The sequence below is a fragment of the Mobula hypostoma genome, chromosome 7 (genome assembly GCF_963921235.1).
Source record: "Mobula hypostoma chromosome 7, sMobHyp1.1, whole genome shotgun sequence".
In the NCBI taxonomy this organism is placed as follows: domain Eukaryota; kingdom Metazoa; phylum Chordata; class Chondrichthyes; order Myliobatiformes; family Myliobatidae; genus Mobula; species Mobula hypostoma.
Genome location: NC_086103.1, coordinates 89,216,503 through 89,233,080, shown reverse-complemented (window position 1 = coordinate 89,233,080; position 16,578 = coordinate 89,216,503). Strand labels below are relative to the sequence as shown.

General features: G+C 43.0%; 1 protein-coding gene across 4 annotated transcripts in view; it reads right to left on the bottom strand.

Annotated features, from left to right (window-relative positions):
* Positions 1-323: 323 nt before the first annotated feature.
* Positions 324-16,578, bottom strand: part of LOC134348977 (serine/threonine-protein kinase 32A-like) — a 343,099-nt gene continuing 326,844 nt past the window's right edge. For 3 of the 4 annotated variants that reach the window (XM_063052790.1, XM_063052792.1, XM_063052791.1), the window contains one exon: positions 324-1,500. In XM_063052790.1, coding sequence (XP_062908860.1) covers positions 1,380-1,500 — 121 coding nt within the window. In that variant the 3' untranslated portion in view covers positions 324-1,379. The remainder of the gene's footprint in view (positions 1,501-16,578) is intronic. The other variant, XR_010018548.1, reaches the window with a different exon arrangement.

Genomic DNA, 16,578 nt, shown 5'->3' with positions numbered 1-16,578 from the left:
GGGTCCATCCTCTCACTTTAAATCTATGTGCTTTAGTTTTGAACTTCTCTTCCTCAGGGAAAAGTCTATGGCCTTACTCATGCTCCTTATGATTCCATAAACGTCTATAAGATCACTCCTCAGCTTCCAACACTCCAGGGAACACACTCCCAGTCTTTCCAGGCTCTCCTTGCAACTCAAACCATCCAGTCCCAGTAACAGGAAGTTTTTTTCTGCATCCTTTCCAATTTAATGACATCCTTCCTAGAGCAGGGCAACCAGGGTTCTACATGGTATACAAGTGTGGCCTTACCAATAAAATCACCTTGGAATAATCTTGGAGGTTTCATTAGATTTTTATTTAGGTGAAAAAGTGCTACATTGAAAAGCTTATCATGAGGTTAATCTGTGTATATTTTTAAAAGCTTTATCTCCATGGTGGAAATTGAACCACAAGTTACAAGCATCAGCCAGAAACTTAGAAAATCATTTCTCTACTGATTGGTCAAAATCATGAAGTCAACACTACTGAAGTGGGATCTAGTATGGAGTGCAATAAACTCCAGAAGAGTAGCTGTTAGTGGCTAAACATCTTCTTTAAGGTGCTGGGTGGCTGGGGTATTCTGGGTCATAGGTTTTCACTGTTCTGGAATGAATTCACAGCAGCTCTACAGTGAAAACTAGGGAGCCCAAATGATTGAGGCTGGTGCTGAGTTAATCAGATTTCATTTCTTTGATCAGTTCTGTCTCTCTGCTGATATATAATTTAGTTTGGCCAAAAGGCCTGTCTCAGTCCTACATCACTCTATGACACTATCACTTGTTAAAGGGGCATTTGGAAAGCATTCCAGGAATAAGGAGGTGAAATTCATCTCTTGTTTTAAAACCAAAAAGACTGAATCCTTCCTCAATGATTCTCCAGTTTTATCCCCAGCTCACTCTATTTTTGATACGGCAGTGGATATATTAGGGGTACACTGGGAACTTGCCTGATGGCCAGTCTAAGTATTAGCCTTGACAGTTACTACCGGCATGTTAAGGCAACTACAGGAGACAATTCTGCCATCCTACTTCTTTTCATTTGAATTCTATCACATGCTAGGTAGTGGGGACCTACTTTGTTAGGTTTCTGGTAGTTTTCCAACACCCTTGCCTTTACCCATGGAGTCTCTTGTTTCTACTGCAGTGAAGATCAGCTTACCCAGCATACACCAGGGAAGAAACCTTCAAGACTATTGTTCAGAGCTACATTACAAAGCGCATTTCGCACTGAGCCATGACTCCAATTAGGATAATATCTGTTTAATGAAAAGAATTGACATGTACTATGAAAAGGTGGACTATGCACTTCCTTATCTAGTGTGGAGGATGCCAGAGGTGTCCCACTCCCTGTGCTAAACCTAACATGGCTGTGTGTAAGTTGATGTTATAATGTTATTGTTTTTCCCATCATGGTTTTCTGTGTGAAGCTCTTCTTTGTCAGTACACTTAGTCAGTGCTTGGCCCGGATTCCGTTTGAGTCTGAAACAAATGAGAAAGAGTTGATATTTCAGGAGAAGATTCATGTCACCTGTGAAATAACCTGGTCACAGCAGCCTCACAACAAATGGGACTCTTCATTTATCTTCAACGATATCAACAACTTCCCAACCATTAAAAATAATGAAATCCAATGTATGGTAATACAGCAAACCAATCAACATCGAATGACCCAAGGAACCACCTGCAAAAGCTGAAAGAAAGGAAGCTCAATCTTCTGACCGTTTGAAGAGTAACAGCCCTCCAAATGAGTGCATAACACAGGAACCCAACTGTACTGGCACCTGCACTTCTGTAATACAATTGCTGCGTGGCAATTGGCCCATGTGGCCTCAATGGGACAAAGGGTATGTTTGTGTGCCAAATCTCTATGTGAGTCCATGACATATAATGAGAATGAGGCTTATTGAAAGCACTTTCATGCACTTTCTAGTGCAACTGGGATGAACCGAAATACTCTGTCTCTGCTGTAGCATCTGTGAAGACCTGCTTGGAGCACAGAACACTGAGAGGTATATGAAATGATAAAGGGCAGAGATAGGCTGAATACACTTATTCTTTTCCATAGGCTTGGGGAAGAAAGCACAAGATATTCCACCCTCATGGAATATAACACCTGCTTGAAGGAGTGAATCGTCATTCCAATTACTGAGCTGACTTGCTCAATACTTCTGTATCTTCTGAATAAGCACCACCACACTTGGGCGAAAACAGTAGCTCACCATGTGGTCATTGCTTCTTTGAGAGTATTCTGATGAGAACCTGGTGGAAACAACTATGATCATACCTTGTCCCTGTTCTCTCACCGGTGGCACATCTGCTGTCTCACAGCTTCAGTGATCAGGGCTCAAGGCTGACCTTGGATGATATCTGTGCGGAGTTCACAAGTTCTCCCTGTGACCCTGTGGGAATCCCTTTGGGTGCTGCTGATTTTTTCCCCCACATCACCAAGTCATATAGATTGGTAGGTTAACTGGCACTGTAAATTCCCCCCCGCCCCCATATGTATGTGTGTCATAGAAACTGGGGAGAGTTGGAGGAGAGTTGATCATTAGATTCTGGAATGGTTCTGAAAGACTGGGAAATTGTAAATGTCACTCCACTCTTCGAGAGAGAGAGAGGTAGAAGAAAGGAAATTATAGGCCAGTTAGTCTGACCTCAGTGGTTAGGAAAATATTGGGAGTCTATTGTTAGGGATGTGGTTTTGGGGTACTTGGAGGCACATGACAAAATAGGCCGTAGTCAGCATGGTTTCCTCAAGGGAAAATCTTGACTGTCAAATCTGTTTGAATTGATTGAAGAAATAACAAGCAGGATAGACAAAGGAGAATCAGTTGATCTCGTGTACTTGGATTTTCAGAAGGTTGTTGGCAAGGTGCCACAGATAAAGCTACTTAACAAGATCCTTAACAAGGATATAGAGAAAGGTTGAACAAGCTAGGTCTTTATTCTTTGGAGCGTAGAAGGTTGAGGGGGGACTTGATAGAGGTGTTTAAAATTATGAGGGGGATTGATAGAGTTGATATGGATAGGCTTTTTCCATTGAGAATGGGGGAGATTCAAGCAAGAGGACATGAGTTGAAAGTTAAAGGGCAAAAGTTTAGGGGTAACATGAGGGGGAACTTCTTTACTCAGAGAGTGGAACGAGTTTCCAGCAGAAGTGGTTGAGGCAGGTTCAATGTTGTCGTTTAAAGTTAAATTGGATGGGTTATGGACTGAGAGCAGGTTGGTGGGACGAGGTGACAGTAAGGGTTTGGCACGGACTAGAAGGGCCGAGATGGCCTGTTTCCGTGCTGTAATTGTTATATGGTTATAATGTTGAGGCTTTATAAAGCACTGGTGAGTCCCCACTTGGAGTACTGTGAGCAGTTTTGCGCCCCTTATCTTAGAAAGGATGTGCTGAAAATGGACAGAGTTCAAAGGAGGTTCACAAAAATGATTCCAGGATTGGATGGCATGTCATATGAAGAGTGTTTGGTGGCTCTGGGCCTGTATTCACTAGAATTTAGAAAAATGAGGGATAACCTAATTGAAACCTATCGAATGGAGAAAGGCCTTGATAGAGTGGATGTGGAGAGGATATTTCCTATGGTGGGAGAGTCTAAAACTAGAGGACACGACCTCAGAATAGATGGGCATCCTCTGAGAATGAAGAACGCATCCTTTATTGGTGAATCTGTGGAATTCTTTGCCACAGGCAGCTGTGGAGGCCAAATCATTATGTACATTTAAGGCAGAGGTTGATAGACTCTTGATTGGTCAGGCATGAAGGCATATGGGAAGAAGGCTAGAGATTGGGACTGAGAGGAAAATTGTACGAGCCATGATGAAATGGTGGAGCAGACTCGATGGGCCAAATGACCTAATTCTGCTCCTATATCTATGGCCTTATGGCCTTTGCAGCCTGTCTCTTCCATGGAAGGGAGATGGAAGGGAGGTGCCTGGCAGGATTGATCAGCAAACTACCCCCCCACCCCCCACCGCTGCTCAGCCGTGTGAGTGGCGAATATCCTATTTCTGGGTGTAAAGCACTTTAACATTATTTTATTCTGGAGTTCAGACATATTTCCTAGAACAACAAAGATTGCAATTCAATTTCTATATATCATAAACAGTAACAAAAATATTTACCAAGTCATAACTATCTTCTTCTTGAGATATCAGAAGGATTGAACTGGCACTGATGCAGTTACTGTGTTGCTGAATAGCAAATTATTAAACTGAAATCCAATTTTCTGTTATCACACTTTGAAAATAAGTGAATTAAAATTCATCACAGTTGGTGCAGCTCATCCAAGTTAGCTCATCATTTTGCACAAGTTAAGTAACTTCTTAGAAAGCAGGCTGCTTGTGTGAGTGATTACCATTGGCATTCTTAGCATCAACCTGGGCAGCTATATAGGACCCTGGTCAGACCCCACTTGGAGTACTGTGCTCAGTTCTCCTCACCTCACTACAGGAAGGATGTGGAAACCACAGAAAGGGTGCAGAGGAGATTTCCAAGGATGTTGCCTGGATTGGGGAGCATGCCTTATGAGAATAGGTTGAGTGAACTTGGAGCGACGGAGGATGAGAGGTGACCTGATAGAGGTGTATAAGATGATGAGAGTCATTGATCGTGTGGATAGTCAGAGGCTTTTTCCCAGGGCTTGCACAAGAGGGCACAGTTTTAAGGTGCTTGGAAGTAGGTACAGAGGAGATGTCAGGGGTAGGTTTATCACGCAGAGAGTGGTGTGTGTGTGGAATGGGCTGCCGGCAACGGTGGTGGAGGCGGATACGATAGGGTCTTTTAAGAGACTCCTGGACAGGTACATAGAGCTCAGAAAATAGAGGGCTATGGGTAACCCTACATAATTTCTGAGGTAGGGACATGTTCGGCACAGACTTTGTAGGCCAAGAGGCCTGTACAGGTGTCCCCCGCTTTACGAATGTTGGCTTTATGCCACTTCGCTTTTATGAAAGACCTACATTAGAACCTGTTTTTGCTAACCGAAAGAGGGTTTTCACTTTTACGAAAAAAGATGCCTGCTTTAAACTTGTATTTACCCCGAGAGAGACTACCATGACTGTGAAGCCTTGCACAGGCCGGTGTGTGCGCATGCAAGTATGTGCCGATTTTTTTCTACAAATCGGTTTTAGCGAATTCTTCTCAATTCTGTTAAGTGAAACCACACTTTATATAGGCTGTGTATTTATCATATCATTCCTGCTTTTACTATATGTTAGCGTTATTTCAGGTCTTATATGCTATTTGGTATGATTTGGTAGGTTATTTTTTGGGTCTAGGAACGCTCAAAAAATTTTTCCCATATAAATTCATGGTAATTCCTTCTTCACTTTACGCCATTTTGGCTTAAGAACGGTTTCATAGGAACGCTCTACCTTCGGATAGCAGGGGAAACCTGTATTGTGTTGTAGGTTTTCTATGTTTCTAATTCCTTGTGAGAGCAATAGTGGGCTTTAAGGTTAGAGCAGTTATTTCTCATAATACCAAGGAAAACACAACAATCAGAGAATACCGAAACATATATGAAGCGGGGTGTTGATGTAATTAATTAGCATCATAGAAAACTACAGCACAGAAACAGGCCCTTCAGCTCATCTAATCCATGCTGAACCATTTACAGTGCCCAGTCCCACTGACCTGCACCCAGACCATAATTCACCATACACCTCCCATTCACGTACCTATAGAAACCTCTTAAACATTGAAATCAAAATCATGTCCACACTCTCACCACCCTCATGTTCCCCTAAAACATTTCACCTTTCACCCTTAACCCATGACCTCTAGTTGTAGTCTCACCCAACTTCAGTGGAAAAAGCCTGCTTGCGTTTACCCTATCTATAGCCTTCATAGTTTTGTATACCTCTATCAAATCTCCACTCGATCTTCTACATTCTACAGAATGTCCTAACCTATTCAGTCTTTACTTATAACTTGGGTCCTCAAGTCCCAGCAACATCCTTGTAACTTTTCTCTGTACACTTTGGATTTTATTTACATCTTTCCCGTAGGTTGGACGCCAAAACAGTTTGCAATACTCCGAATGAAGCCTCACCAACGTGTTCTACAACTTCAACTTGACATCTCATCTCCCAGACTCAATACTTTGGTTTATGAAAGCCAATGGGCCAAAAGCTCTTTACAACCCGATCGAATTTCTGCTGATTCCCAATGACTACTGATGGGTAGCAAAAAAACTGAATAAAGGAAACTATTACATGCCATATTAATAACAATCAACACTAACAATGGAAAGTCTCTTTCTCTCCCCATATATATAAATACACACATACACAGCCATGATATGTCCCTGTTTATCCAAATGCTCATATATCCAGTCTATCTCCAGTCCCTTCAAATACTTTCCAATAACTTTCCCCCTACTGATGTCAGGCTCATCAGCCTATAATTTCCTTGTTTATTCTTGCAGCTTTCGTTAAACAGCGGAACAACGTTGGCTATTCTCCAATTCTCCCATACCTCACCTGTCACTCAGGATGATTTAAGTATCTCTGCTAGGGCCCCTGCAATTTCTGCATTAGCCTCCCTCAGGGTCCAAAGGAACACTTTGTCAGGCCCCAGGGATTTTTCCATTTTGATTTGCCTCAAGACAGGAAACATCTCCTCCTCTGTAATCTGTTTCGGGTCCATGACCTCGCTGCTGCTTTGTCTCACTTCTATAGATGTGGAAAAATTGGAAAAAAGTTCTAGGGAGAGCAAAGCAAAGAGAGCTTTGTGATGGACAGTAATCTGGTTCGGGATCTTTTGATGGGAGCTGGGAGAGGACAGAAGGGAAGATGCCACAGTATGTCATTGGAAGGAGAGTTCCCATTGCACAAGATGCTTTGTACAAATGAATGGCTCCAAGGAGGAAGGGCCGATACTCCTGAGGGAGAGCCAGTTTGTTTGAGATTGACCTTGAGGGAAGTTCGGAATGTGGTGTGTGCTTTCACGCAGACCGTGGGTCCAGTGCATGAGTAAAGATGAGTCCAGGATGAGCTCCAATGTTTATGTGCACATTGAACTGGTTTAACTGTAATGGGCCCTTTTATTTTTTTTCTTTTCTCTTTCCTATTAACTCTTTGATAAAACTGAAAGTTGTAAATATACTTTTGTTATAATTTTATGCGAAATATTTGTTATTTCTTGCCGACCAATAATTGTGTATGGGCAGTTGCCTCACTACAGGAAGGATGTGGAAGCCATAGAAAAGGTGCAGAGGAGATTTACAAGGATGTTGCCTGGATTGGGGAGCATGCCTTATCAGAATAGGTTGAGTGAACTCGGCCTTTTCTCCTCGGAGCGACGGAGGATGAGAGGTGACCTGATAGAGGTATATAAGATGATGAGAGGCATTGATAATGTGGATGGTCAGAGGCTTTTTCCCAGGTTGCCACAAGAGATTTAGAAGGAGTGGATTGGGACAATTTGTTTTATGGGAAGGATGTAATAGAGAAATGGAGGTCATATAAAGGTGAAATTTTGAGGGTACAGGATCTTTATGTTCCTGTTAGATTGAAAGGAAAGGTTAAAAGTTTGAGACAGCCATGGTTTTCAAGGGATATTGGAAACTTGGTTCGGAAAAAGAGAGGGATCTTCACTAAATATAGGCAGCTTGGAGTTAATGAGGTGCTCAAGGAACATAAAGAATGTAAAAAGAATCTTAAGAAAGAAATTAGAAAAGCTAAAAGAAGATATGAGGCTGCTTTGGCAAGTAAGGTGAAAATAAATCCAAAGGGTTTCTACAGTTATGTTAATAGCAAAAGGATAGTGAGGGATAAAATTAGTCCCTTAGAGAATCAGAGTGGACGGCTATGTGCGGAGCCAAAAGAGATGGGGGAGATTTTGAACAATTTCTTTTTTTCGGTATTCACTAAGGAGAAGGATATTGAATTGTGAAAGGTAAAGGAAACAAGAAGGGTAGTTATGGAAGGTATGATGATTAAAGAAGAGGAAGTACTGGCGCTTTTAAGGAATATAGAAGTGGATAAGTCTCTGGGTCCGGACAAGATATTCCCTAGGACCTTGAGGGAAGTTAGTGTGGAAATAGCAGTGGCTCTGACAGAAATATTTCAAATGTCATTAGAAATGGGGATGGTGCCGGAGGATTGGCGTATTGCTCATGTGGTTCCATTGTTTAAAATGGGTTCTAAGAGTAAACCTGGCAATTATTGGTCTGTGAGTTTGATGTCAGTGGTGGGGAAGTTGATGGAAAGTACTCTTAGAGATGGTATATATAATTATCTGGATAGACAGGGTCTGATTAGGAACAGTCAACATGGATTTGTGCGTGGAAGGTCATGTTTGACAAATCTTATTGAATTTTTTGATGAGGTTACTAAGAAAGTTGATGAGGGTAAAGCAGTGGTTGTTGTCTATATGGACTTCAGTAAGGCCTTTGACAAGTGTCCACATGGAAGGTTAGTTAGGAAGGTTCAATCATTAGGCATTAATATGGAAGTAGTAAAATGGATTCAGCAGTGGCTGGATGGGAGACGCCAGAGAGTAATGGTGGATAACTGTGTGTCAGATTGGAGGAGGGTGTGTAGCGGTGTGCCTCAGGGATCTGTACTGGGTCCAATGTTGTTTGTCATATATATTAATGATCTGGATGATGGGGTGGTAAATTGGATTAGTAAGTATGCAGATGATACTAAGATAGGTGGCATTGTGGATAATGAAGTAGGTTTCAAAGCCTGCAGAGAGATTTAGGCCAGTTAGAAGAGTGGGCTGAAAGATGGCAGATGGAGTTTAATGCTGAAAAATGTGAGGTGCTACATTTTGGTAGGACTAATCAAAATAGGACATACATGGTAAATGGTAGGGCATTGAAGAATGCAGTAGAACAGAGGGATCTAGGAATAATGGTGCATAGTTCCCTGAAGGTGGAATCTCATGTGGATAGGGTGGTGAAGAAAGCTTTTGGTATGCTGGCCTTTATTAATCTCATCGAGTATAGGAGTTGGGATGTAATGTTGAAATTGTATAAGGCATTGGTAAGGCCAAATTTGGAGTATTGTGTACAGTTCTGGTCACCGAAATATAGGAAACATGTCAATAAAATTGAGAAAGTACAGAGGAGGTTTACTAAAATGTTGCCTGGGTTTCATCTAAGTTGCAGAGAAAGGTTGAACAAGTTAGGTCTTTATTCTTTGGAGCGTAGAAGGTTGAGGGGGGACTTGATAGAGGTGTTTAAAATTATGAGGAGGATTGATAGAGTTGATATGGATAGGCTTTTTCCATTGAGAATGGGGGAGATTTAAACAAGAGGACATGAGTTGAGAGTAAAAGGGCAAAAGTTTAGGGGTAACATGAGGGGGAACTTCTTTACTCAGAGAGTGGTAGCTGTGTGGAATGAGCTTCCAGCAGAAGTGGTTGAGGCAGGTTCAATGTTGTCGTTTAAAGTTAAATTGGATAGATTTATGGACAGGAAAGGAATGGAGGGTTATGGGCTGAGTGCAGGTCGATGGGACTAGGTGAGAGTAAGAGCTTGGCATGGACTACAATGGCTGAGATGGCCTGTTTCCGTGCTGTAATTGTTATATGGTTATAAGAGGACACAGGTTTAAGGTGTTGGGGAGTAGGCACAGAGGAGCTGTCAGGAGTAAATTTTTTACTCAGAGAGTGGTGAGTACGTGGAATGGGCTGCCGGCAACGGTGGTGGAGGCGGATAAGATAGGGTCTTTTAAGAGACTTTTAGATAGGTACATGGAGCTTAGTAAAATAAAGGGCTATAGGTAAGCCTAGTAATTTCTAAGGTAGGGACATGTTCGGCACAAGTCTGTGGGCCGAAGGGCCTGTATTGTGCTGTAGGTTTTCTATGTTTCTATGTGTTTACACAGCATTCTATCCATTCCAGGTTTCTTTAGTTGGAACAATGTTGCTGTTTGGTTGAACCCAAATCATTCTGACCCTAGACGTGTATTGTTTATGAAAGGTGGCCTTCTCATCGCTGAGTCACTTGGCTGTTAACAGAGCTGGCAAATAAGCCAAGTTAGCGTCCGAGACCAGTGAAGAGGCTACGTTTGTGGGGGAACATCATCTGGGGATTCTCAAAACCAGTGTGACTGTTTAAAATTGACTAAGCAGTTTGTGTGTTTAAGCCTGTTCAAACTAGTGTTGGGGAAAGTGATGAAGGTACTTTATTATGGACACTGCAGGGCTTAAGCTTTGATGCGATATAGAGCTTATCCACAAATAATGCTTGTGGGGTGGATGCCTAAATTCCTGATGAACTGTTACATAGAGTGCTGAGTTCTGTAGAAGTGTTGGGGAAAGTTACGCTGATTGAACAGCGTTTTGACCAATTGGCTGGTAAGGATGCCGTGTTAGTCCAGACTAGCAGTGACGTGCTGCCTGAGAATTTGGGAGACCCTGCAGAGGCAGTCCATATTTTTAGAGAAGAGGGGCCAAGTAGCTGAGGGTGAAGATTTTAAAAATAAGTTGTACTTATTTCTATGAAGTGAAGAAAAAGACTTGTCTGATGTGAAAGGTTTCATGGATCCTCCAGTGGGTGATTTAAATTCTGAGCTGGTTTCAGCTATTACATCCCTGGTTGATGAATGCCAAAGTGTATCTGTGGAGAGCCAAAGTTATTGTAGGCTGGAATGTTCTCTGGAGTCAAGCCCACCCCAAGGGGGAAGAAGAATATGAGGCTTGGGCGGAGCAGGCATCTCAGTTTCTGGATGAATGTTGGTGCTCAGATAATCTGATAAAACAGAGACTGGCGGAGAGTTTAAAGGGTCCAGAGGCTGATATAGTGAGGTTCCTAAAGGCAGAAAATCCAACTAATCACCCGCAAGCTCTGGGAGATGGTTTTGGCGCTGCTGAAAGCACAGCTGATCTCAGGATGAAGTTTAGGTACACATTCCAGGAGGAAGGACAGAAGCTGTCTGCCTACCTTTTCAGGTTGGAGAAACATAGAAACATAGAAAGCCTGATACAGGCCCTTCTGCCCATAAAGCTGCGCCGAACATGTCCCTACCTTAGAACTACCATAGCCCTCTATATTTCTGGGCTCCATTTTGCCATCCAGGAGTCTGTTAAAAGACCCTATCGTTTCCGCCTCCACCATTGCTGCTGGCAGCCCATTCTACGCACTTACCGCTCTCTGTGTAAAAAAACTTACCCCTGACATCTCCTCTGTACCTGAAACTACAGCACTGTGTGTGTCACAAAGATTCCTCCATGACATGATTGCTGCACGTGTTCGAATGACCTGCAAAATGCGCTATCCACCATCTTTTACCGACTTACTCAGAGAAGTCTGAGAGGAGAAAAACATGATGGAACATTTTCAAAAGCTGAGTAGTGCCTTCAGTGGTAGCTTCTGCTGATGCCACGGACATAGAGCTTTTGGGGAATGAGGTGGAAAACCTTCAAGCTGAGCTGATTCAATGGATGTCTGCAAAAGTTTCAGCTAAACGTGATACATCCATTAGGAAACCCAACCCCCTTATAGGATTTACAACACAGAGGAAAGCTGCTGAGAAGGATCTCTTGACTCGGGAGGTGACCAGTATTTTCTGTTACAGCTGTGGAGAAGAGGACATTTCAAGCGAGAAAGTGAGGGAGAGGAAAATCTTTGAAGAGTAAATCAGCAGTTAATCAAACAAAGAAGAAAAGGGGCTGAACTATGTAGGGACCCAGTAATGGAATGGGCTGGCATCTTGGAGAGGATGTGTTCCAATCAGGGAACTAAGGGAAAACTAAAGTGCAAAATAGTATTCCTGAAGGGTTATTGGGACCAAGCTCTGGTATCCATACTGATTGAAGGTGTTTATGATAGAACCATACTTGACACAGATTCTCAAGTTACTTTGCTTTATAGATCCTTTTACAACTGGTTTTTGATGAATGCCACTCAGTGCCTTTGAGATTTGGGGGCTTAGTACAGACAGGTACCCGATGGTTACTTGTAGTTGCAACTGGAGTTTTCAGAAGCAGATGTTGGAGTAACTGAGAGTATTGATACACTTGTGTTGGTCTGCCCAGATCTGGTTGAAAAGGGCGGAGCATCCATTCTTGTGGGAACAAATACATCCATTGTGAGAAGGTTTGTGGGAGCATGTAAGGAGAGAAATGGAGGGAACTTTTTGAAAATCTTGTCCATTCACCCTGTGTTCAGAGCTGCTTTTGAGAAAGATCAAGTTTCTCCTAAACAGGATGATGAGCAGAAATGAGGAACTGTATGGTACACCCAGTCTAAACCTGTTACGTTACATCCTGGAGGAGTAGCTAGAGTGATGGGAACCTCCAAATTTGCCAGAATACCCAATGCCTCGACCATCCAGGTGTGTGCCCCTGATGATTAGGCTTACCTGCAAGAGTGCTGGTGATACCTGAAGTGCAGAAAACTTGGGCTGTCAATGACAGGATGACAGTAATTATCAACAACACCTCAGGAAGAGATGTTACCCTCAGATGTGAAGTGCAGATTGCCTCTCTTTTTCCTGTGACAGTAGTGCCTGGTTTTACGGGGGAAACATGAGAGAAATTCTGGAAAGGTGTAATAATAACAGGGTCGTTGTGGTGGGAGATTTTAATTTCCCAAATATTGATTGGCATCTACCTAGAACAAGAGGTTTAGATGGTGGAGTTCGTTAGGTGTGTTCAGGTGTGTTCATATTTCCTGACATAATATGTAGATAAGCCTACAAGAGGAGTGGCTGTACTTGATCTGGTATAAGGGAAATGAACCAGGTCAGGTGTCAGATCTCTCAGTGGGAGAACATTTTGGTGAAAGTGATCACAATTCTATCTCCTTTATCATAGCATTGGAGAGGGATAGGAACAGACAAGTTAGGAAAGTGTTTAATTGGAATAAGGGGAAATATGAGGCTATCAGGCAAGAACTTGGAACCATAATTGGGAACAGATGTTCTCAGGGAAATGTACGGCAGAAATATGGCAAATGTTCAGGGGATATTTGTGTGGCATTCTGCATAGGTACATTCCAATGAGACAGGGAAAGGATGGTAGGGTACAGGAACCGTGGTGTACAAAGGCTGTTGAAAATCTAGTCAAGAAGAAAAAGGAAAGCTTATGAAAGGTTCAAAAACCTCAGTAATGATAGAGATCTAGAAGATTATAAGGCTAGCAGGAAGGAGCTGAAGAATGAAATTAGGAGAGCCAAAAGGGGCCATGAGAAGGCCTTGGCGGGCAGGATTAAGGAAAACCCCCAAGGCATTCTACAAGTATGTGAAAAGCAAGAGGATAAGATGTGAGAGAATAGGACCAATCAAGTGTGACAGTGGAAAAGTGTGTATGGAACCAAACGAGATAGAGGTACTTAATGAATACTTTGTTTCAGTATTCACTACGGAAAAGGATCTTGGTGATTGTAGGAATGACTTACATTGGACTGAAAAGCTTGAGCATGTAGACATTAAGATAGAGGATGTGCTGGAGCTTTTGGAAAGCATCAAGTTGGATAAGTCACTGGGACTGGATGAGATATACCCAAAGCTACTGTGGGAGGTGAGAGAGGAGATTGCTGAGCCTCTGGCAGTGATCTTTGCATCATCAATGGGGATGGGAGATGTTCCAAAAGATTGGAGGGTTGCAGATGCTGTTCCCTTATTCAAGAAAGGAAAAGAAGAAGATGGCAGTGCGACACAGCTCGCAGTGGCCACTCTGGTGGTGATGTCTGTTATTTGTCAAGTAGGGTGCCGTGCACAATCCTGATTTGATGGAGATGGACGTGAGAACATGGGGGAACATCTGGTGAAACTTCTGAAATGCCTGCTTCGCTGCTACTGTGTAGTCCAGAATCTCCGGAGGGGAAGGCCCCGAGTCCTCGGCTTTGCTTGTTGCTCGGCAGCCGGGGTGGGGTCGAAGCGCTCGGCAGAGGATGGTGCTCAGAAAGGCTGTGTCGGAGGGGCTGGTCAGAGGCTCGAAGTTTTCGGATGGACTCAGAGTCCGCTGCAGTTGGGTGCTCCCAATGGCGCTGGCATTGGCAAGTTTGCAGCGCTTGGAGGTTCGTGGCAGGGAGAGTTTCTCCCTTCTGCCACCTGCGTCAGATGATGAGACTGTCTGGACTTTGAGACTTTTTTATACTGTGCCCATGGTCTGCTCTTTATCAAATTATGGTATTGCTTTGCACTGTTGTAACTATATGTTATAATTATGTGGTTTTGTCAGGTTCAGTCTTGGTTTGTCCTGTGTTTTCTTGTGATATCATTCTGGAGGAACGTTGTACCATTTTTTAATGCACGTATTTCTAAATGACAATAAATGAGGACTGAGTATCCTCATAATCTAATCTAAGAAAGGGAGTAGAGATAGCCCAGGAAATTATAGACCAGTGAGTCTTACCTCAGTGGCTGGTAAGTTCATAGAAAAGATCCTGAGAAGCAGGATTTATGAACATTTAGACAGGCATAATATGATTAGGAATACTCAGCATAGCTTTGTCAAAGGCAGGTCGTGCCTTATGAGCCTGAGTGAATTTTTTGAGGATGTGACTAAACACATTGATGAGATAGAGCAGTCAATGTAGTGTAAATGGATTTCAGCAAGGCATTTGGCAAGGTACCCCATGCAAGGCTTATTAAGAAAGTAAGGAAGCATGGGATCCAAGGGGACATTGCTTTGTGGATCAAGAATTGGTTTGCCCACAGAAGGCAAAGAGTGGTTATAGACAGTCATATTCTGCATGGAATTTGGTGACCAGTGGTATGCCACAGGGATCTGTTCTGGGACCCCTTCTCTTTGTGATTTTTATAAATGACCTAGATGAGGAAGTGGAGGGATGGGTTAGTAAATTTGCTGATGACACAAAGGTTGGGGGTTTTGTGGATAGTGTGGAATGCTGTCAGAGGTTACTGCAGGACATCGATAGGATGCAAAACTGGGCTGAGAAGTGACAGATAGAGTTCAACCCAGATAAGTATGAAGTGGTTCATTTTGGTAGGTCAAATATGATGGCAGAATATAGTATTAATGGTAAGACTCTTGGCAGTGTGGAGGATCAGAGGGATCTTGGGGTCCAAGTCCATAGGACACTCAAAGCTGCTGCGCAGGTTGACTCTGGTTAAGAAGGCATATGGTGCATTGGCCTTCATCAACCATGGGATTGAGTTTAAGAGCCACAAGGTAATGTTACAGCTCTATAGGACCCTGTTCAAACCCTACTTGGAGTACTGTGCTCAGTTCTGGTTGCCTCACTACAGGAAGGATGTGGAAACTATAGAAAGGGTGCAGAGGAGATTTACAAGGATGTTGCCTGTATTGGGGAGCATGCCTTATGAGAATATTTGAGTGAACTTGGCCTTTTCTCCTTGGAGTGGCGGAGCTTGAGTGGTAACCTGACAGAGGTGTATAAGATGATGAGAGGCATTGATCGTGTGGATAGTCGGACGCTTTTTCCCAGGGATGAAATGGCTAGCATGAGAGGGCACAGTTTTAAGGTGCTTGGAAGTACTTACTGAGGAGATGTCAGGGGTAAGTTTTTTTTTGCAGAGAGTGGTGAGTGTGTGGAATGGGCTGCTGGTGACATGGTGGAGGAGGCTACAATAGGATCTTTAAAGAGACTCCTGGATAGATACATGGAGCTGAGAAAAATAGAGGGCTATGGGTAACCCCAGGTAATTTCTAAAATAAGTACATGATCGGCACAGCTTTGTGGACTGAAGGGCCTGTACTGTGCTGTAGATTTTCTATGTTTCTATATCTATGTGAAAATGTCTCCTAGATCAAGGAAGTTGACATTGATGTCCAAGGAATGAGCAAAAAGAAGATTAACTGAGAAGATGTTGTAATGCCAAGATGCCTTTTGTACTGACAAGTCTCATGTTGGTTGCTCCAAAAGTACTTGCCACACTGAGGACTGAGTGACTGAGGACACCCCTTTCCAAGAGAGTTCTCACTGATTAACACCAGTGGAGGTTGAAGATGTTCAGCAGCTTCCAGTTAAATTGAAGGAAGCTAAATTCAGCATTGGGTCAGAGGGACCTGAGCCGCCAGAGGGTAACCATATAACCATATATCAATTACAGCATGGAAACAGGCCATGTCAGCCCTTCCAGTCCGTGCTGAACTGATACTCTCACCTAGTCCCACTGACCTGCACTCAGCCCATAACCCTCGATTCCTTTCCTGTCCATATAGCTATCCAATTTAACTTTAAATGACAACACTGAACCTGCCTCAACCACTTCTGCTGGAAGCTCGTTCCACACAGCCACCACTCTCTGAGTAAAGAAGTTCCCCCTCATGTTACCCCTAAACTTTTGCCCTTTAACTCTCAATTCATGTCCTCTTGTTTGAATCTCCCCCATTCTCAATGGAAAAAGCCAATCCATGTCAACCCCCTCATAATTTTAAACACCTCTATCAAGTACCCCCTCAACCTTCCACGCTCCAAAGAATAAAGACCTAACTTGTTCAACCTTTCTCTGTAACTTAGGAGATGAAACCCAGGCAACATTTTAGTAAATCTCCTCTGTACTCTCTCAATTTCATTGACATCTTTCCTATAATTCGGTGACCAGAACTGTATACAATACTCCGAATTTGGCCTTAACAATGCCTTATACAATTTCAACATTACA